The following is a 23,429-nucleotide window of genomic DNA, read 5'->3' on the forward strand; positions in this document are numbered from 1 at the left end:
GCATAGACAATTTTGAACAATAGACAAACCTATAGTACACTTACTGGGGACCCGACACTTCAATTTCTCAGAGAATATAAAATTTTCCTTGATAAGGCCAATGACGATCAATAGAGATGAGTATAACTACATTTACATGAACAAACCAACAGTGTCGACTTTACTGCCTCCCTAAAGCCCATAAACAATATGCCAATCTGACAGGAAGACCTATATTCTCAGGCTCTAATAATTTGACTAATAGAGGCAGTATCTATGCTGACAAGGTATTACGTACTTTTGTATAGAAATTACCATCATAAATGTCTATCTGAACTCAAAGTACCCCAAAATGCCATTCTCTGCAGGTTTTTTCTTGAGACTAGGGGCTCTAAACATCAGAGACACACATCCTTCGTCCTAGCCCTTTTGCAATTCATCCTTACACATAACTTTTTTTCTTCCACAATCAATTTTACCACCAGGTGCGGGGTATTGCGATGGGGACATCTTGTGCCCCGTCCTATGCCAATCTGCACCTTGGCCGGTGGGAAAGATACGTGGTCTTTTAAGAGGCTTCAAAGCCATACCTGGACCACGTGTTTCTATGGAAGAGCCAATCAGAGAGCTTTACTCAGTGAAAGCGATAAGCTTCCCAGTGACAAGAATTGTTCAGAGGTTCTGAGACAGATAAGGTGTGTGGCGAATTTTGATTCAGTATGGGAAATGGCAAGGACAATGATGAACAGCTTCTGGCCACTCCTGACGCAATACTCACATCTATCCCCAATTATTTCCCCAAAAGCTTCCTTGACAGCTAAAAAGGGAAAAATCTTAAAGATCTATTGGTACATAGCCATTTATCGACTACATCTGTCAAGAGAAGTTGGATCTCCGTAGTAGGTACCTATCAGTGTGGTCACTGTGTGGCATGTAGATATATCCTGAAAACTATCACAGATTCCATGAACACACTTAAAATTCCTGTTAGACAATTTATTAATTGTAACACCTCAGGAGTTATTTATCTTTTAACATGTGAGTGTGGCCTGAAATACATGGGATAGACAATACGCCCACTTCAAAGAAGGATCATGGAACATGTTCATTCTGTGATCTCTTTAAAAGACACGCCTGTTGCATGGACACGTGAGGGCATACCATGGAGGTTCTCCCAAGGGTATGAAATTCTCGGGTATAGAAAGAGTCAGTATGGGCAAGAGGGGAGGCGACACTAAGGATAATCTAGAATCTGACCAGTATATATTTTGTAGTATGTATATATTCTGCATAAACAGAGCACATACATCGATGTATGACAGTGAGATAATGTATTTTCCATCCGGGGTCCCTTAATATAGACATAATACCTGTTGTTATCTGTTCTGAGTATTTGAGTACAAGGGTGGTCTCTGATGGGCCTACAATGGTATATGACAAAGTATGATTATCCTTGGTTTATTTTATTCCGTCTAATCCTTGGTAGGGGATAGGTCTGCCAGCCAACAATCATAAGAAGTGGGTACTGAGGGCTCGATATATATCAAAGACTCCATCCCCACCACTATACAATGAAAGGGTCGGCATAAACATTTGTTTCCCCTCCATTCTTCCTGGATTACCACATAGGACTCCTCCCATTTTCCTCCGTACAACGGTGCACATGAAGATGGGTGTGTCCCTATACGGAGGACGTAACAACAGGGGTAGGCTCCATGATGACGAGCGATCTCATCACATGCCCCCTGTGAGCCGCAATTGGTTGAGGTTACCACATGACCAACTTTTTTGTTCATATATAAGGGGACCAGGTGAGCAGCTCCATTGATTGCCTCGGACGAAGGCGCTTTAGTAGCGCCAAAACGCGCGTCAGTTTACTTTACTTTTTAATTATCATAGCACTTTTTTCTTTTGTTGCACATGGGTAGTTAGTTAGTTAAGCAACTATGGAGGATTATAAACAGACTCCAACTCTAGTAAGCCAGTGGACGTTCTATAGAATACTCTGTGACCGTACTGGGGGTTCTGAATGGAATGTCAGCGTTTCTATACAGGTTTAAGGTTGGCAGGAAGAAGTTTCTTTTATCTGCTAACTTTCATTATAGCCAGTGACCTGGCAATCGATACTTCTCAATATGCAACAACAAGTTTCTTCTGTCTGCTATTTTTCACTATAGTCAACAACCTAGCAATTTACATTTTTTAATAGGCAGCAACCAGTCTCTTTTGCCGTTTATTGTTCATTATGGTCAGTGATCTGGTTATTGACACTTTGTCTCCAGCTGTTATAAAGCATGTTGATTGCAACCCATTCTGTGTAACCTCTATTTGTAGCACTGTTCTAAGTGCTACACTGTCCAATGGTTAACAAGTGATCACTATAGTATACCCTTAATAGTGGTTTTGTTTTCGCAGGTCTTTTCATTGCCTTTCTTTATTGCCACGAGGGACTTAGTGTAAATGATTTATATAGTTATACTAGAGTGACAAGCTTCTTTAGGTGTCAGCCTGGGGTTATTACAAGTTAGAAATTGGTTAAAAGTACAAACTATACGACTCAGAATATCGACTACAGTGACACTTTTCTTCTAGGGCCTTAGACTGCCTTTAAAATCTAGCTACACGAGGTCTGAAGTCGTTATATACACACCTTGTTTTATAAATATAAAGAATATTCAACATGATCCATCAGTTGATATATAAACCCTGCCAGGGTAGCTAATCCCTACCACCATCATCACCCTCAGTCCACATCTCATCCAGCCCACTTCGGAGTCAGTCCCCGTTTGTTATTATAGAGCCTTTTATATGGCTCTTTTTAATGGGTCTAGGTTATATATGTCTTTTTCTCAAAATATTTAATAAAACGTATCTAATTGTTATGTCTCTCTAATATTAGTTAAATATTCTACAAGTAACCTTTCTTGCGTCTATTGGATTAGTATCCTTTGGACTCTTATATATTTTTCTCTGTTCAACACACACAAAACAAATCACCTACCTGAAAAACATGCCGATGGCATAGGCGACAAGGAAGGAGGTGTCCAGGGATCCGAGAAGCTCCTTATAATTTGACTTTTCTAAAAACAATAAAAGCAGTTATTAAACCAGTTAAAAATCCTGTTCCATTTAAGTTCCAGAATATTAAGTGCAATATATTTGCTGATAGGCCCTGTGTATAAAATAGCGGCCCCGTGCGTTAATCTAAGGACGCACCTTTGCTGATATAGGAGAAGGAGTAATCCCCTATTGGTCAGTTTCACAATATCTACTAAAAAAAAAAAACTGACAGGGTCATTGTCACAGGCTTATGTGGCACACTCATTCCTTCATAAGAGATGCATGTGTGACAGCAGAATGTAAGCACAGCTGCCAGTAGTTTAATTCTTAAAATGTTACAATAAGCAGACTGGCTGCTGCCAATATCAGCATTGATTCACCAAACACTGAATTGCAAATTTCAGGCTCACACGAGCAAGCTGGAAATTGGTAAAAAAATGAAAAAAATCCCAAATGAGCTATTTAGGCTCAATTCTTGCAGTTTGGATTTCAGTTTATTACAACGTCATGTTTCATGAATAAATGCAATGTTTTCCATGAACAAAACTACTTGTACACAGCCGGTCTAAAGCATATTCTGCGTCTTCCGAGAGCAAGCAGCTCAGTTACCCACCTGGGGTTTATGTGCATTCAGTCCATTCCTGAAAATAAACAAGAGAACCAGGAATTGCTGAGAAATATCTGCCATTTATTGTCTATGTAGACAATTCTAGATTTACAGCAAAGGGAGACTCAACTGACGTGTACATTTTGTGTCGTTTTTAAATAAAAGTCTCCCAAAACACACATCTTACTGCGTTGGATTAAACACCGCAGTGAGAGGTTAAACCAGGTTCTGGTGCCTTTGGTTTGATTATACAGAACTATGTATCCCGACAACCCCCGTGGCTGGATCTACTGTCACACCCAATACCAAGGTTTATTGTAACAATGCTTTATAGAAATGTTTATTGTAATTCAGCGTAATGTTATTGTATTATTAAAAATCTCGATCAAATAAATGTTAGTTTTTTTGTTTGTTTTAAAAGAACCCCCCCCTCCCCCTGTATAAGGGTATTTGATGATGCATCGTTATAATTCCATGTGACATTCTATTAATAGTAAAACAAGTTCATCCAAAACTCGTGAACGGACACAAGTCATAGCCTCGGGGAAATATTTCCAGTGGAAAAAATGAAACTTTAGGAATGTCTGGTTATTTCAAAAAAGTGTTTTAATGTTTTTAGCTGCATCATGTTTCATGCAATATAATGCAATGTGACATATTATTCATTAAAAAAACACAAGCTGTAATATTCGCTATATAAAGATCTGACCCTGTCAAACACGACATGAATGGAAAAAAGCTTTAAGAAAATAAATCACAACTGAAAAAAATAAAAAAAAAGACAGAAAGCAGTCATTCTTACAGTTTCGGATAATTTGGCAATTCAGCTTTAAAAAGCACCATTTAGTAGTTGGGACCCTTATCAAGGCTCAGAATGTCAGATCGTGTGCTACTAGCCAGGGCTAAATGTTAATTGCCACATGTGGCACTCTAATTTGAATATTGAGATAGGAGACAAATGGGTTAGTAAGGCTCTCATTGGCCCCATCTAAACATTCACTGCAGTCCCATTGCCCAGGTTAGTATTGGATGACGGGCACATTGCTATAATCTCCAATATGTTTTCTTTTGTTGGTGTCCCTCCACCCATCAACCCGGGATCGCCCCTCCACCCATCAACCCGGGGTCGCCCCTCCACCCATCAACCCGGGGTCGCCCCTCCACCCATCAACCCGGGGTCGCCCCTCCACCCATCAACCCAGGGTCGCCAGTCCACCCATCAACCCGGGGTCGCCCCTCTACTAATTAACGCGGACACCGCTTTACCAGTTAACGTGTGCCTTGATGGCTGCAGACAGTTGTCAAAAGGCTGCAATGAGGATTTACACATGTGGTGGGGTGGGGTGGGGGTGTGGCTGGCATGAGGGCTGAATATTTACTTGCCACGGGTCGAGTAAAAATGTTGAGCCCTGCATTACATGATATGAGCATGTGGTATCTCTCTGGTGGGGTAAATAGTAAACCCTTCATAAAAATAATAATAATAATAAATTACGCCCAGAGTGCATCACTCACCAAACGGCGCCCAGTCACACCACGTCGTGTCATTTTCTGAAATATTGGCAGGAGGGTTGGAGAGGGCAGAGCAGTTTTGGTGCAGCTGGCTCTGAAATAATTTAAAATAAACAAACATTTTATTTAGAAATAATTACAGATATAAATTAAAAATACAGTTCTCCCGGACCTGTGAGAGGATTTGGCAACTACCCATTTGTAACGACTACCACCTGGACATTTGAAAAATATTAATAAATAAAAACCACACAAAACCAAAGCAATTCCAACGCCCAGTTGGTCAGCTCCCTGTTAACCGATGGCTGTGGCCCTCTCCAGTAGAACAGACGTGGCTGTGTTTAGCCAGAGGATTGTTTGTGCAAATTGCTTCAAATAGAACACTTTACACTAAGAGTTCTCCAATGATGACTGGACGACGAACAGAAAAACATACATTATATTATTATTATTGCATTATCAAGCTTTAATATAGGGTGACAGAATAATACACAGCGTTGTTTAATTAGATGCCATATTATTATTTATAAAGCATAAAATCCTGCAGCGCTGTACAATAGGTGAACTAGCAGACAAGAATTTCCAACAAGACGAATTGGACGCTGTGGCGGAACCAACCTCGCCACTGGCCACTGGAGGAGCCCGGTTGCCCACCTCTTGCCGCTGGACTATGGCCCTGCATTAAAAACCTTTTATTTTCCCTATATGAGCAGTAATACCCCAGATAGCTATGCCATGGAGCCCATTCGTATACCAAAAGATTATGGGGAAGAATTTGGCTCCATGGCGATTGAACTGTATGTATGTGATCTGAGCGCCATTCGGTAATAATGTGCGCTCAGATCTAAGCTATCTGGGGATAGGTAGAATGTGTATGTTTTATGTAGTAATTGTAACACTGTGTAATGTTATGTCTTTTTACTAACATGTGGCTAATGGAGTTTTGCCTCTGTCCTTGGAGATAATTGGACAGACAATTATCTCCAGGACATAGAGGAGGGATTTCAATGCTTTGTGGGATCTGTTTCAATGTGTAAGCTTGTGATTGGTCCTTTTACCCTTTGTGTCCCAGTTTCCCATCTGGTCCCCTAGGGGGGGTGTCCACCAGGTGGGAGACCTGCATAAAATCTGGACAGGTAGCCCCAGTAAATCAGTTCTGCTTGACCCTCAAACAAAGTGTTGTCTCGTTCTTGGGGGGGAATTGGATTGTATGCTGTTACAGTGCGACTGCCAGGAGTGTAAACTGTTCGTATGGTTTTTCCTGTTCGGCTGTTTACAGCATTCTTGTGTTTCCTGTTCGGGAGGTTCCAGTTCAGGAGATTGGTGAATTCATATGTTTGCAGTTCGGGAGATTGGTGATTGCAGTAGGTGTCTGTGCATCGGAAAAGGGTAATATAGACTAAACGGTTCTTAAGTTCTTAACCTCTTGTGTGCAAAACGGTCCATTACAGACGCACAAGCAGTGGAGTAATTCCAACGAGGCTAACAAGGCATTTGCCTTGGGTGGCACTTTTAGTAGGGGCGACAGAAAAGCCACCATCTAAGTGCCCCGGCAGATGCGTTGTTAGCTTTCAAATTGCCCCCGAGACTTTCAAATTATCATGTGGCTGGGGGGAGGGGAGCACAGTGATGCTGGGAGCCGGGATAAGATTTCAGTCCGGCTCCTGGTATCACTGATCGGCGCGTGAGGGAGCTGAGCAGGACGAATATAGCTCCCTGTGCGCCTGCCTGCCTGCACACCCTGCGGCCCAGCAAGCTCAGCCACCAGCAACAAGCCCTCCAAGCCCAGCAGGAGCAGCCCGTCCTCCCAGCCCAGTCACCAGCCCTGCAAGCCCCACTGGACCCCAGGGAAGAATCCACTTAAGCTCTCCCAAAGGTAGGGAGACTGGGTGGATTAAAATTAACATTCTAAAAATATATATAATCCTTTGTAAGTGTGTGAGTGTGTCAGTATCAGGGTGTATGTCAGTGAATGTGTGTCAGTGAATGTGTGTGTGTGTGTGTGTCATGGAGTATGTGTCAGGACGAACCAGTGGCCCAACACGCAGAATTAAGAATAACAAGTAAGAAAACAGTAACAACGTATTACCGGGCCTTAGAATGGCTGGAATTAACATAATAGAATAAACAGTAACAAGCTGAGGTCAGGAATACAGAAAGGAACAGGGATACCAGAAATACGGTAAGTCAAGTCAAGATTAAAAACCAATAATCGGAATCACTAGTGACATCATTGTGGGTGGCGTTATATAGCACCTTCTTGCAGCGGCCGGCGTCCCTCCCAACGCTGGACCCGGCCGCCAATCCACAAGCTGCCTGGAGGGAGAGGCTCTGGTGGTGAGGCAAGTAACCTCTGCCTCCTTTAGTGCGACTGCGCCAATCAGGCGCAGCCCCACTGTGGTGCCGATCAGGCACGTGACAATATGTGTGTGTCTGTCAGTGAATATGTGTCTGTGAGGGAATGTTTGTGTATCTGTCAGTGAATGTATGTGTCTGTCAGTGTGTCTGTGAGTGAATGTGTGCATGTCTGTCACTGTGTGTCCGAGTGAGTGTTTCTTTCAGTGTGTCTGTAAGTAATTATGTGTGTCTGTCAGTGTATGTCTGTGAGTGAGTGCGTATCTGTTAGTGAATGTATATAATATAGCAGGAATGTGGAACTGCACTCAAACCCATTTGAAATGTATCCGGGTGCACCAGACCAGTCCCAGTCCCAGGAACCAAGACCGTGTAGGTCGAAACGTTGCAGTGGGTTCAATAAATTTGCCTTTTTGTATCCTCAGAGTGCCTGGACTTCTCTTCTATTTTTCCTATTCAGTGAATGTATGTAACTGTATATCAGTGAATGTATGTCACTGTGTATCTGAGAGTGTGTGTGCGCCTGTCAGTGAATGGGTGTGTCAGTCAGTCAAACTGCGTGTTCGTCTTAAACAGGTAGGGGCGGGGCAAATTTAGATGGAGGAGGGGGTGCCCGAGTTTCGTCATGCCTAGGGCAGCACATATGCAAAATACACCACAGCGCACAGGAACAGAGGGTGTTCAGGGCCCTGCTCAAACCAGCTACCTTTCTAGAGGGATCGTACAGTGTTAATTATATAGTAATAATAATAATAATAATGATTATACTATACCAATATAAAGATTTAATAAGGAAAGGCGGAGAGTGTTTAATAACTGATTTCATAAAACATACAGGTGGGGTCCTTTAATAAGGAATGATGTAATTAATAACAAACACAGACATTTAATATGTAATATTATTGCAACAGCAACAGCAATAATAATAAGCACACAGATTTCATGGTTTATTATGGGAGTCATATAATAAAAATACTGAATATTAACCCTTGCATACCTTCACTACGCTGATGGGCTTCCTGGAGAGGTGATAACTGGTATAAACCAGGAAGGTCAGTACGAAGATAAAGCCACGATAACTGTAAATAAAAACAGAAATTCATTTAAAATTACAAATTCCAGATTAGCGGACAGACGTCTCTTATTACCTATGGCTTGGACTCTATGGATACTGGAGAATAATTTAATGAGGGGCTGGATTGCCCAGGACATAAAACTCTGGCCCAAAACTATGTACAGATTAAACTATTGACATTGCAATACAGACTAAGGACGTTTCCAGAATTTATTCAGAGTCACCAAATTATTACTTTACTGAGAGGGTAGTGAACGCATGGAATAGCCTTCCAGCTGAAGTGGTAGAGGTTAACACAGTGAGGGAGTTTAAGCATGTGTGGGATAGGCATAAGGCTATCCTAGCTGTAAGATAAGGCCAGGGACTAATGAAAGTATTTAGAGAATTTGGGCTGATTGGTTCTTATCTGCTGTTACATTCTATGACTATGTTTCTAAATCAGAAATTAATTGAAAGGGCATTAACGGTCACTGGAATCACCTAGAAATTATGTCAGCACAGAATCAACTGGCACATAAAGAGTTAATGGATACTCCCTCCACAAAAATGTCTTTTTATTAACCCTCACTATGCTGCCTTTTGTGTATGGAAGGAGGGCCCCATTCCACTGGTCTATAGTGTATAGGGGGTCTCACTTTGTTTATTTGACATTATGTACATATAATTTTAACCCCTCCATGACCAATTGGCACATTTTGCATTTTTCAGTCATTTGTTCGCAAAAAGTAGATGAAATGTCTAAAAAACTCTGAAGATATTTAGACATATTTTTGCAACTTTTAGTAAATTGTTAAAGTTGTCTTAATATTCCCAGCTAGATGGACAGTTCGAGTTTAATTTTACATCAAGACACAGAGGAGAGTATTGCTTGACCCTTTCTTTACTGTCCACCAATAGCAGCAAAGAATACAAACAGAAAAATAGAACATAGACAGTGAGACACCAATCTCCATCCAATTCCCGTTAACAGCAAGCACCGCCTCTAAACCTTCCTCTTTCTTTGCTGATCCACAGTCAGTTAAGTACCTCTTTTTGCCCAGAACATTATCTGTTTTAATTGCCTTTTAACTGTTTTGGTGATTTCATATTTTATTCTACCTGTTATACCTTTATTATTTTCCAAGATTCGGTTAATACGCAAGGAGTTGCGTCAGGCGCTGCCACGCCCGCAGGTCACACTACGCCATCTGGCGAGGATTATTGGCCTGCTTGCATCATCAATCCAAGCGGTGTCCCGGCCTCTCTCCATTATCGTGCCCTCCAGAGGCTGAGGATCGCTCATATCCGCGATGGTGCTTCCTATGCGGACATGGTTTCTCTGGACAACGAGACACGGGACGAATTGAATTGGTGGATCCACAACCTCTCTGCTTGGAACGGCAAGGCCATCTTCAGTTCCCAAAAATAATTCACTGGCTGGGGTGTGCACTGCAACAGTGTGACCACAGGCGGACGTTGATCGGAGGACGGGGCCTGTCTCCACATCAGTGCTCTGGAGCTCCTGGACAGTTCCTTTGCGATTCCGAGCTTCGCAAATGGGACTGCCAGCGTGTGCATCCACCTGCGCATAGACAATGTCTCGGCGGTCCGATATGTCAATCGCATGGACAGCACCCAATTGGCGGTTATGGATCGCCTAGTGAAGAACTTTTGGGCGGATTGCTTGGCCAGGGACTTGGTGGTCCAGGTGGAATACCTTCCGGGTCTGCCACAACACTCATGAAGAGCAGCGACTAGAGATTGGACGTGGAGGTGTTCTCCACTCTCTCATCTCTCTGGGGACCTATTGCAATTGACCTTTTTGCGTCACGGCTCAACACCCAATTGCCACGGTTCTTCAGCTGGTGCCCGGACCTAGCTGCAGAAGCAGTGCAAGCTTTCCTGCAGGACTGGACCGACTCGCTCCACTATGCTTTCCCTCCATTTGCCATGATCGGGACCTCCTCCAGGTTCGCCGCCAACAGGCCAAATTGATCCTGCTGTTGCCATCTTGCCCGGACCTTCTTCTAGATCCGATGGGTCTGCGGCATCCACTTCTGCTGGACGGCTCCCTCTTGCGAATTTCTGGGGTTCCTGGGATGTCCAGGGGATTTCGCACACAACTCGACAACTCCTGACGGATGCATGTATCCGGCTTTTCTGGCTTCGCCGGCTTTGAGTCCGGTTGCTTGTTTGCGCAAGTATGTACTTCGGACTAGTGCGCATCGTTCTATATCGTCACTGAAACTTTTTCTCTCACTTTGTCATCCATTTTCTCCAGTGTCCAGTACTACCTTGGCTCACTGGGTGAATTGTGTGGAAACGTCCGTTTTTGGTGCCCACTCTTCCCAGGGGGCATCAGCCACTTCTATTGTGGCTTCAGGTGTGCGTCTGGAAGACTTGATGAGAACAGCAGACTGGTCGCGGGAATCCCCATTTCGCAAATTTTATTTTCGTCCTGTCCCTCACGTTTTTTCGTCGGTCATTGGTCAGCTTTAAACTTGCAATATGAGCCAATTGGATGGGGATTGGCTGGTGTCTCACTGTCTATGTTCTGTTTTTCTATCTGTATTCTTTGCTGCTATTGGTGGACAGTAAAGAAAGGGTTGAGCAATACTCACCTCTGTGTCTTTAAAAAAAATAAAGACTTTTTGTCATGAAATTGCAAAACCATGTAATTAACTCAATCTGTTTGTATTTCAATCTGGATAAATGCTGTTACAAGAGAAACATACAGATTAAACAAAATCCCAGTTTTAAAATAGACAAAATGCCATTTCCTTCATTATTTAGTGTGTTGGCTTATTACAAATTTCCACAATAAAAACACAGAAAGATTGAACACATGACAGCGAAATAGAAGAACTGAGATCGTGGTGACTCAATAGCCGAGTAGAAACCTCCATATGAAATATAACCACAGGCGGAGTATTGTGCAAACCTTTCCAGATTACTCACAATTACATATATGGGGCTTATTCACAAAAACAGAGAGTTTTAGCAAATTAAACACTGAATTGCAAAATTCAGGACAAACGTCCATTTAAAAAAAAAATCAAAAAAAAAAAAAAAATCCCAATTTCACTGAACAGCCAGTTTTTATCAACCACTTTGTCATAATCAAAATCTGGGTTTTTATTAAACATCATGAGAACTCTTTAAAGGGACACTATAGTCACCTGAACAACTTTAGCTTAATGAAGCAGTTTTGGTGTATAGAACATGCCCCTGCAGCCTCACTGCTCAATCCTCTGCCTTTTAGGAGTTAAATCCCTTTGTTTATGAACCCTAGTCACACCTCCCTGCATGTGACTTGCACAGCCTTCCATAAACACTTCCTGTAAAGAGAGCCCTATTTAGGCTTTCTTTATTGCAAGTTCTGTTTAATTAAGATTTTCTTATCCCCTGCTATGTTAATAGCTTGCTAGACCCTGCAAGAGCCTCCTGTATGTGCTTAAAGTTCAATTTGGAGATTGAGATACAATTATTTAAGGTAAATGACATTTGTTTGAAAGTGAAACTAGTTTTTTTTTTCATGCAGGCTCTGTCAATCATAGCCAGGGGAGGTGTGGCTAGGGCTGCATAAACAGAAACAAAGTGATTTAACTCCTAAATGACAGTGAATTGAGCAGTGACATTGCAGGGGAATGATCTATACACTAAAACTACTTTATTTAGCTAAAGTAATTTAGATGACTATAGTGTTCCTTTAACAAAAACTAGGAGGACTTACTCTGAAAAATCCCCTTTGCACCATAACCACTACGCTGAGCTATGAAGTTCACAAGGGTTGGCGTGCTCCTTTAATGCCAAGGATATTATAGAGCCTTGATCTGAGAAGATACTGAGATGAAGGCTGCCCCATGTAGACTCAGGACACTTTGCTTACACAAGCACTTTAGTCTGGGTGCAGTGAAAAAGGAGAAATGGATCTGCTTTCATGTAGTTTCTGTATGTCGTAAGAGGGATTACTGACAGAGCGCTGTGTGACCAGCGGCCGCTCAGTGTCTTAGAGGCTGCGTTCTGGCTCTCAGGTGTCCATCACAATTCCAAACATTGCAGCAATGATCTCAATCCACGTTCATATTTATCTTAAATGGTTATTTACTAAAGTGAGAATTCATAGTGAATTTTAAGGTCAAAATAGCTGAATTGGAAAACGCCTGCTGTGCTTCCAGTGGGGTTAATTTGGCTGTGATGTGTCATTCACTTTGAAATCTCACTGTAGTGAACAGCCGGTTAGTAGATGGTCAGATTGTGCTTAAAGAGTAGAAGATACCATCCCCCACAGCACGCTCAGACATCCTGCCTTCAAACCAGCTCACTATTTGTGGAGTGATATAGATCCTAATTTTGATCTTTGGTATATTAAGGGGAGCCCAAATTCTATCAGAGGTGCACCCTAAGATTTGTGGGGTGTAAGAGCAGGATTTCGAGGTGAGGCCTGCATACTGCACGTTTTGTCTCTTATTTGCATTTTACTCTCCCCCCCTCATATAATACGATATGTTGGTGCCATATAGGTTATTAAATAATAATATTAAAGCCCAAACAGACAGTAGTTCTGTATTAACCACTTCCTGCAATAAGAGTGTAAGTGGTGAGATCCTTCACTGCACAACACAAAGCACAGGCACCAATCACTGGTCAGCCACAACATGAAAATCCCCTGTCTAATATCTTGTCAAACCTTTTGTTTTTGTTTATGCTGCCTCGCCTCGCCACACCTCCCCTGGCTGTGACTGAAAATAAAACCATTTTGTTTTCATGCAGGTTGTGTCAATCAGATGTTAACTTGCTTTTGCAGTTTTTATCTTCTACTCTGTAAATTTAACTTTAATTACATACAGGATGCTTCCATTTTTTCTAGCAAGTTGTTGTAGAGTAGGAGATAAGAAATTCTAAATTAAACAGAATTTTCAAAAAAGGAAGTGTAAATATTAGATCTCGCTTTACAGGAAGTGTTTAGGAAAGCTATGTGTCACATGCAGGGAGGTGTGGCTAGGGCGTAAACAAAGTGATTAACTGCTAAATGGAGAATTGAGCAGTGAGACAGAAGGGATATGGTCTGTACACCAAAATTGCTTTATTAAGCTAAAGTTGTTTTAGTGACTATAGTGTGCCTTTAAGTTGTACAATAAATGTGTCAATACTTTTATTTTTTATTTAATACTTGCACTGTTACTCTGTTCTACTTTCCATAGAGGCTCCCTCCGTGCCTGTGGGATCTGGACAGAAACTACTGGGAGAGATCTTATTGCATTATGGACAGAGCGCAATATTTACTTTATTTCTCTCATTGTGTCCTAATAGGATTGGCTGCATCCCTATTACTTTCTATACGTACAGCAAATATGACAACGCTTAGTCGCTTACCCTCCACAGTGAGGATACTGCCACACATGCCAGCCACAGCGGGAATGCGTTCACATACCCTGGTAATGTGAGCCCAACACCAACTGTGCCACAGTCATAAATTACCCAGCCTAACACAGAGTCATTCCTATTTCCCTCATTACTCAGCCTGGCACAGAGAGTCCCACACCCATTACTCAGCCTAGCACGGTGACCCTCATTACCCAGTCCAGAACAGAGAGTCACCCAGCCTGGCACAGTGACCCCCATTACTTAAACTGGAACAGTGATGACATCCGCTAATTACCCAGCCTGGCACAGTGTCTCCCTAATTACTCCGCCTGGCACACTGACCCCCATCACCGACCTAGCACAGTGACCCCAAATGACCCATTCTGGCACAGTGACACCCCCCATTATCCAGCTTGGCACAGTGACATGTCTCCTCATTACCCAACCTGGCACAGTGTCCCTCATTAACCAGCATGGCACATTGACCACCTATTACACAGTGACCCTCCCCATTACCCAGCCTAGCAAAGGTATCCCTAATTACTCAGCCTGGCACAGAGACCCCTAATTACCCAGTCTGGCACAGAGACCCCTAATTACCCAACATGGCACAGTGACTTCCCACTCATTATGCAGCCTGGCACAGTGACTCCACACTTATTACCCAGCCTGGCACAGTGACCCCCCCCATCACCCAGCCTGGCACAGTGACCCCCCCATCACCCAGCCTGGCACAGTGGCCCCTATCACCCAGCATTGCACAGAGACAAACCTAATACCCAGCCTAGCACAGTTACCCCCCCATTACTCATCCTGGCACAGTGACCCCCCCCCATTATCCAGCCTGGTTCAGAGACCCCTAATTACCCAGCCTGCCACAGTGACTCCCCCCCTCCTTACCCAGCCTGGCACAGTGACCCCTAATTACCCAGTCTGTCACAGTGACACCTTATGCCCAATCCTGCCACAGTGACTCCCTCCCATTACTCAGCCTAGCACAAAGACACCCAGTTACACAGCCTGGCACAGTAACCCCCTTTACCCAGCCTGTCACAGTGTGTCCCCCATTACCCAGCCTGGCACAGTAACATGTCCCCTCATTACCCAGCCTGGCACAGCGAGCCCTCCATTACCCAGCCTGGCACAGTGTTCCCCCTATTACCCAGCCTGGCACAGTGACCCCATTTCCCAGCCTGACACAGTGATACCCCATTACTAAACCTGGCACAGTTACCACCACCATTACCCAGCCTGGCACAGTGACCCCACAATTACTCAGCCTGTCAAAGTAACCCCCCATTACCCAGCCTTGCACAATGCCTCCCATTACCCAACCTGGCACAGTGACAATCCCCATTACCAAGACTGGCACAGTAAAGCCCCATATTACCGAGCATGGTACAGTGCCCCCATTACCCAGCCTGGCACAGTGTCTCCCATTACAGAACCTGGCACAGTGACCCCCCATATTACCCAACCTGGCACAGTGCCACCTCATTACCCAGCCTAGGACAGTGACCCCTAATTACCCAGCCTGGCACAGTGAACCCCCCCATTACCCAGCCTGGCACAGTGACCCCCATATTACCCAGCATGGCACAGTGCCTCCATTACCCAGCCTGGCACAGTGACACCCCCCCCTCCCCATTACCCAGCCTAGCACAGTGACAACTCCCCAATCTCCCCCTATTACACAGTCTGGCACTGTGACCCCCCCCCCTCCCATTAGCCAGCCTGGCACAGTGAACCCCCCCCCCCCCCCTCCCTTACCCAGCCTGGCGCAGTGACTCCCCATTACCCAGTCTGGCACTGTGACCCCCCCATTACCCAGTCTGGCACTGTGACCCCCCCATTACCCAGTCTGGCACTGTGACCCCCCCATTACCCAGCCTGGAATAGTGACCCCCCATTACCCAGCCTGGAATAGTGACCCCCCATTACCCAGCCTGGAATAGTGACCCCCCCATTACCCAGCCTGGAACAGTGACCCCCCATTACCCAGTCAGGCACAGTGACCCCCCTTTACCCAGTCTGGCACAGTGACCCTCCCTATTACCCAGCCTGGCACAGTGACCCACCATTACCCAGCCTGGCACAGTGACTCCCCCCACCCTATTACCCCCCTCCCCCCCCATTGATAAATAGTCAGTCTATGTAGAAGCAGTCAGGGGCCACTCGGGGGCCAGACTCACCGGGCATCTCTGGGCACAGATCGGAGCAGGCGGATAGCTGGGGCCACAGAGGAGGTCATGGTGCCGGTAGGTAGGTGGGTGTGGGGAAGGTCCCGGTCGGTCCCGATGTTTCAGCTCATTCTCCGGCTCCGGGGATTTAACTGCTGATAATGAATGGGAATCAAACACGTGACCAGCGGGGGCGGAGCCAGGACGGTAACCCCGCCCACCCCACTGATACATTGTCTCTACTAGTGGACCCCAGTGTAGCAACACAGACACTGTAACCACGCAGACACAATGTAACAACATAGAGACACAATGTAACAATGCAGACACACTATAACAATGCAGACACAATGTAACAACACTGACACAATGTAACAACACAGAGACACAATACAACACACTGTGATACACACAATGTAACAACACAGAGACACAATGCAACACATTGTGATACACACAATGTAACAACACAGAGACACAATGCAACACACACAATGTTCTCTTTATAGTAAATAGCCCTGAGAGGCACACACAATATAACATGCAAAGTAACACACAGACACACAATGCAAAGGCACACAATGCAATATAACATGCAAAGTAACACACAGAGACACACAATGTAATATGCAAAGTAACACACAGACACATAATGTAACATGCAAAGTAACACACAGAGACACACAATGTAACATGCACGGTAACACACAGAGACACACAATGTAACATGCAAAGTAACACACAGACACTCAATGTAACATGCAAAGTAACACACAGAGACACACAATGTAACATGCAAAGTAACACACAGAGACACACAATGTAACATGCAAAGTAACACACTGAGACACACAATGTAACATGCAAAGTAACACACAGACACTCAATGTAACATGCAAAGTAACACACAGAGACACACAATGTAACATGCAAAGTAACACACAGAGACACACAATGTAACATGCAAAGTAACACACAGAGACACACAATGTAATATGCAAAGTAACACACAGACACACAATGTAACATGCAAAGTAACACACAGAGACACACAATGTAACATGCAAAGTAACACACAGAGACACACAATGTAACATGCAAAGTAACACACAGAGACACACAATGTAACATGCAAAGTAACACACAGACACTCAATGTAACATGCAAAGTAAAACACAGAGACACACAATGTAACATGCAAAGTAACACACAGAGACACACAATGTAACATGCAAAGTAACACACAGAGACACACAATGCAACATGCAAAGTAACACACAGAGACACACAATGTAACATACTTCAATAATATAAAAGTAATTGATTATTATGGAATCAGACTGTTAGAATTAATTTAAATAATCTTCTGTTTTTTATTTTTATAAAGAATTTCAGTTATGCAGAAAAGTCAAGTTAAGGGTTTAAAGGGTTAAAGCAGGACAATCTCCAGTAACAACTCTAATTTTACAGTCAGTTTATTAAAGGGTTAACTAGAACCCCATCATTACAGTCAGTTTATTTAAGGGTTAAATAAAAGGTCCCATCTTTACAGTCAGTTTGTTAAAGGGTTAAATAAAGGTCCCGTCTTTACAGTCAGTTTATTAAAGGGTTAAATAAAGGTCCCATCTTTACAGTCAGTTTATTAAAGGGTTAACTCAAACCCCATCTTTACAGTCAGTTTATTTAAGGGTTAAATAAAAGGTCCCATCTTTACAGTCAGTTTGTTAAAGGGTTAAATAAAGGTCCCGTCTTTACAGTCAGTTTGTTAAAGGGTTAAATAAAGGTCCCATCTTTACAGTCAGTCTATTAAAGGGTTAACTCAAACCCCATCTTTACAGTCAGTTTATTAAAGAGTTAAATAAAGGTCCCATCTTTACAGTCAGTTTATTAATGGGTTAAATAAAGGTCCTCCCCTCCCCAATCTTTAACAGCTGAGCCATTTTCCAGCTTTTGGCAAGTCTCCTGCCCCCCACCCATTCAGATCCTCTCCTTAATCCTGTATCTACACTCCCAACAAACACAGTCCCAGGGTTATTCTCTAAACTCGGATTAAATCTCAATGGAATAACGAAGGCAAAAATACTGAACTGAGACTATGGCAAGTTGGAGACTTTCCAGATATTTCTGCCTCAGGTTTTCCATTTGAATTTAATTTGTGAAAATTCAGTAAATAATCTCCAGATTCCCCTTGGGATACTGAATATTTCTAATTCTTTATTATTCCAAATTGTAATGTGCCAGGTCTTAGACATAAAATATGACAAACGCAGGCACACAGTAAGAGGTTACGTTTAAAGCATTGTTCTTTTCAATTTCATCAGCCTGTTTATGTATTTAGCAGCCTGTGACATTGCACTTATTTGACATTCTGTGACATCATGTCTTTTTAGTAACTTGTGACACAGTGTCCATAATACAGGGCAGATTCCTGACACCATAACATCTACAGCAAGCCCAACCACGATACAGATGTAAAACGTACAGTGTAACGTCACCCATGATACAGACATAAAATGTATAGTGTTACTGGACAAACAATACAAACATCAAATGCACAGTGTAATGCCACGAATGATACAAACGTACGGTGTAACATCATGCATGATACAGACATTAAACGTACAGTGTAACGCCACCAACGATACAGACATAAAACGTACAGTGTAACGTCACCCACGATACAGACATAAAATGTATAGTGTTACTGGACAAACGATACAAACATCAAATGTACAGTGTAACGCCACGATTGATACAAACGTACAGTGTAATGCCACAAATGATACAGACATTAAACGTACAGTGTAATGCCACGAATGATACAGACATCAAATGTAGAGTGTAACTCCACGAATGATACAGACATCAAACGTACAGTGTAACGCCACTAATGATACAGACAAATGTACGGTGTAACTCCACAAATGATACAGACATTAAACGTACAGTGTAATGTCACCCACGATACAGACATAAAATGCATAGTGTAACTGGACAAACGATACAAACATCAAACGTACAGTGTAACGCCACGAATGATACAGACAAACGTACGGTTAGCGCCACCCACGATAAAGACATTAAATGTACAGTGTAACGCCACCCATGATAAAGGCATTAAACATACAGTGTAATGTCACCAATGATACAGACATAAAACATACAGTGTAACACCAGATGCAATACAGACATCAAGCATACTGTATAACGTGACACACGATACAAACAAACGTACGGTGTAACACCACACGCGATACAGACCACATCAAACATACAGTGTAACACCACCCACAATACAGACATGAAACATACAGTGCAACACCACCCACAATACAGACATCAAACTTACAGTGTAACACCACCCACGATACAGACATTAAACATACAGTGTAACACCACTCACAATACAGATATTAAACATACAATGTAATGCCACACACGATACAGACATTAAACATACAATGTATTGCCACACCCGATACAGACATTAAACATACAATATAATGCCACACACGATACAGACATTAAACATACAATGTAATGCCACACACGATACAGACATTAAACATACAATGTATTGCCACACCCGATACAGACATTAAACATACAATGTAATGCCACACATGATACAGACATTAAACATACAATGTAATGCCACACATGATACAGACATTAAACATACAATATAATGCCACACATGATACAGACATTAAACATACAATGTAATGATGTGTGTAATGTAGACATAAAACAAAGTGTAAAGTCACACACACAATACAGACATAAAACAGATTGTAACAGCATGAGCGATACAGACATAAAACAAAGTGTAATGTCACACACAATACAGATATAATAGACCAACAGGGTTATTTACTAAAATAAAAAAAATAAAAAAATCACATTTATGGATATAGTAGCTGAACTGAAACAGGAATGTTTCCGGTTCTGCAATTTTAAATTCACTTTATATCCCTACGTTAGTGAGTAACTGATAGTGAAACGCTGAGCACAATACAAGCAAACTATAAACTGGGTTATTCAGGTGAGAATTGTTGTGAATTCGCAGTGAATATCAAATTTAGCACGAAAACGAAATCAATGCGGAGTTTGAGAATGTTTCTGTCACGATTCGGGGAACCCAACACGCTAACACACACACACACACACACACAGAAAATGTGCAGTACCGGACCTTAGAGTGGCCGGGCTAACCACACACAGAATAGTCAGGAGACAAGCCGAGTAAGGGGAACCAGAAGACAGAATAACAAGAAACAAGCCGAGGTCAAAGGGTAGGAGAAAGTCACAAAGTCAGATTCACAAGCCAGATAGTATGTAACCAGAAACACAAGTTTAGTATCAATACTAATAAGCAAAGACCACAACAGGGCACTGAGAGACAGGAAAGGTAAGTATTTAAATCCTTGCCTTAATCCTGATTGGATAACTTCCAATTAGTATTAACAAGCACACGTGGGGGATATCTATACCCCCCACTGTGATTGTTGCGCTGTAGCTTTAACGCCGGGTCACGTGAGTGACCCCGGCGTTCTGATATTAGTGCCGGCTCCCAGCGTGCAGCGTTAGACATGCTGCCGCTGGGAGGACGACGCGAGCGGCGTGTCAAGGGGAGAGGACGCCGCTCGCTGACCGGTAAGGGGAGGGGGGACCGCGGGCGGCGATGGACCGAGGGTGAGTGCTGCGAGAGGATGGCAGCCTCCCCTCACAGCCGCCCGCGGAGCCCTGACAGTTTCCAGTTTGGCTAATTTGGCATCAAATTTTACATTCACCTCCAATTCCCAACAATTCTCAGTTTAGTCAATAAGCGTGCTGGCGTAGCGTCATATTTCACCGTTACAGTATATTTTTACACTGAGAAGCAGAATTAGAGCCATTATTCAATCAGAGAGTTATACAACCTGTGTTTAATTGCCTCCGTTTCCACTTTATTTCTTTTAGTGTGAAGTGTTAACAATATTCATTGACAATATTACACCCATCGCATGCACTCTCGAAGTATGGAGAATTTTATCATCATGATTAGTTGGCACAGAGGAATTATTTTATTATTTCATCCGCTTTTCTACAATTATTGGTTTTCTGTGCCATAAAAAAATATGGTGGCTTAAATTCAATTCACATGAATAATAATATAAACTCAAAACCATATATATATATTAATCCACACAGGTTTAAGAACTGTTAAAGAAGATTGGACGCAGGCGCGATTTCAGTATCAGCGGGCTGCGTGGAGCTGTGTGAGTCACTGCTTTCTGTTTACCGACATTAAATCCAAGTCTTCTGGTTTTTCATTGAGATGATTTAACTTTCCAAATGAATTCTATTTAATGATATACACAGTGCTCAGACGTCAGCAGTAAATGTGTTATGCTTTTATCATTTTAATAAATTGTTATGAGTACAGGACAGTTTAATTAGTACATTGGTTTAATAATAAAGAGTTTATTCTTCAATTAGAAATTATTGATCTGAAAGTGATAAACGAAAGATAAATAAATCTATCTGCTGCCCAAAACAAGTGCTGGCTGACAGCCACGGGATTCGCCACCAGCCCTGAGGGCCACAACTCTTGTTTTAGTAGCTCCACCTGAATGTTCCAGGACATTAAGACATTGGTTGCTTGAAGTTAAATGAACACAAAATTCATACAAATTTTAAAATTTGTGAAAAATATTTTCTGTTGATTTCACTAGTCAGATAATGTCTAACATTATTTATTTATTTGTTTATAAAATATTTTACCAGGATGGATACATTGAGATTTCTCTCGTTTTCAAGTATGTCCTGGGTCCACAAAACATTGCATTGTTATAATAGGATACAATATTACAAAAATACAATATACAATCTAGCTATCTATCTATCTTATATATACACATACACACATATATACATTTAATACATAATAGTTAATAAATATATTCAACCATGACAGGTGCATTCTGTGCCGAGGTATATTGCCATAGATCTCTTAAAAGATTTTAGATTGAATGAAGATTTGACTGTGTCCCTGAGGTTCTTTCATGATTGCGGTGCTCTGTAGGAAAAGGATGATCGAGCCACTTTATTTTTGTATTGCGGTATGCTAAATATTATGGTGGTAATGGATCGGAGGATATAGCAGGTGGGAACAGCCGGGGAGAGCATTCTGCTCACGTAGGGTGACAGCTTTCCAGAAATGCTCTTATGCACAAGGTTGGAAAGATGAAGAGCGCGTTGGGATTCCAGCGACAACCAGTTTAGCTCTTTTAACATGTCACAGTGGTGGGTAAAGTAATTACATTCTAGTACAAAGCGGCAGAACGAATTAGATAGCGTATTAAGTTCAATAAAAAATAGAAAGTAAATCCTTACAATCTATACACATCCTGACTGCAGAATACCAGATTGTTAAAATGTCGGCTGTATAAAACTATTCTGTATACAAATCCTGACTGTATATAAATACACCATATAAAACCTTTATGAAATGTCAGTGCTGTAACGTGAAAGAATAGTGACCGGTATCAGCCAGACTGTGATGGCTCCCCACTCTCTCTAGGACCGGGGGCTTGGAAGACAAGTGCAGTTCACAGCGAATCATTGTTTTAAATAATGGGAATGTTATATGTAATTTAAAGGGGGGGCTACAGGCCCCAGTGGACAGGATTGCTATCACTGGAGCAAAGAAAAAAACCCTCACTATTTTATTTATAAGTTACAGTCATCGGCTATGGTGAACCAATTATTTGTAGTTGTAATTAATAGAATAACAGATTTAAAAGCAATTACTGATTCATTAATAGGTTATTAATCCCGCATTAGATATCAGATCTCCATAACCTGCACTAGACAAACAGACCTTTACTTTATCTCATTTACCTTTCTTAATTACCATGAGTGAAAGCATTTTATAATGTACACACAGTGTAGAATGTTATTATATAGATAGAAGGTGTTGAATGAAATGGATAAAGAGAACATAGAATCATAGAATGTTTCCTTTTGCATCCAGGGTGGAATGTATGTGAAATATACAGATCTAGAATTATGTGTGTATACAATCAAATGATATATAATATTATGCATAAATAGAATAATTTATATAGAGAATGTGATATTTAATCTACATATAAAAAGTGACAGACATGTGCAATTCATTTCTTTCCAAATGTAAATTCGGCCGAATTTCTGAAATTCGGACATTCAGATGCTTCCGAATGTCTGAAGTGCCGAATTCCGGAATGTTTAACTGAACCGAATTGCCGAAGTGCTGAAGTTCCGAAGTGCCGAACCGAACTGAATTGCTTCG

The 23,429-nt window shown here is 42.2% G+C and overlaps 1 protein-coding gene across 2 annotated transcripts in view; it reads right to left on the reverse strand.

Annotated features, from left to right (window-relative positions):
* LOC134577990 (glucose-6-phosphate exchanger SLC37A2-like) overlaps positions 1-16,252 on the reverse strand; it is a 49,216-nt gene extending 32,964 nt beyond the window's left edge. For both annotated transcript variants that reach the window (XM_063436951.1, XM_063436950.1), the window contains exons 1-4: positions 16,127-16,252; positions 8,511-8,592; positions 5,162-5,252; positions 2,981-3,059 (exon numbers count right to left, since the gene is read on the reverse strand). In XM_063436951.1, coding sequence (XP_063293021.1) covers positions 2,981-3,059; positions 5,162-5,252; positions 8,511-8,592; positions 16,127-16,185 — 311 coding nt within the window. In that variant the 5' untranslated portion in view covers positions 16,186-16,252. The remainder of the gene's footprint in view (positions 1-2,980; positions 3,060-5,161; positions 5,253-8,510; positions 8,593-16,126) is intronic.
* Positions 16,253-23,429: the final 7,177 nt, after the last annotated feature.

Source organism: Pelobates fuscus, chromosome 11, assembly GCF_036172605.1.
Source record: "Pelobates fuscus isolate aPelFus1 chromosome 11, aPelFus1.pri, whole genome shotgun sequence".
Lineage (NCBI taxonomy): Eukaryota > Metazoa > Chordata > Amphibia > Anura > Pelobatidae > Pelobates > Pelobates fuscus.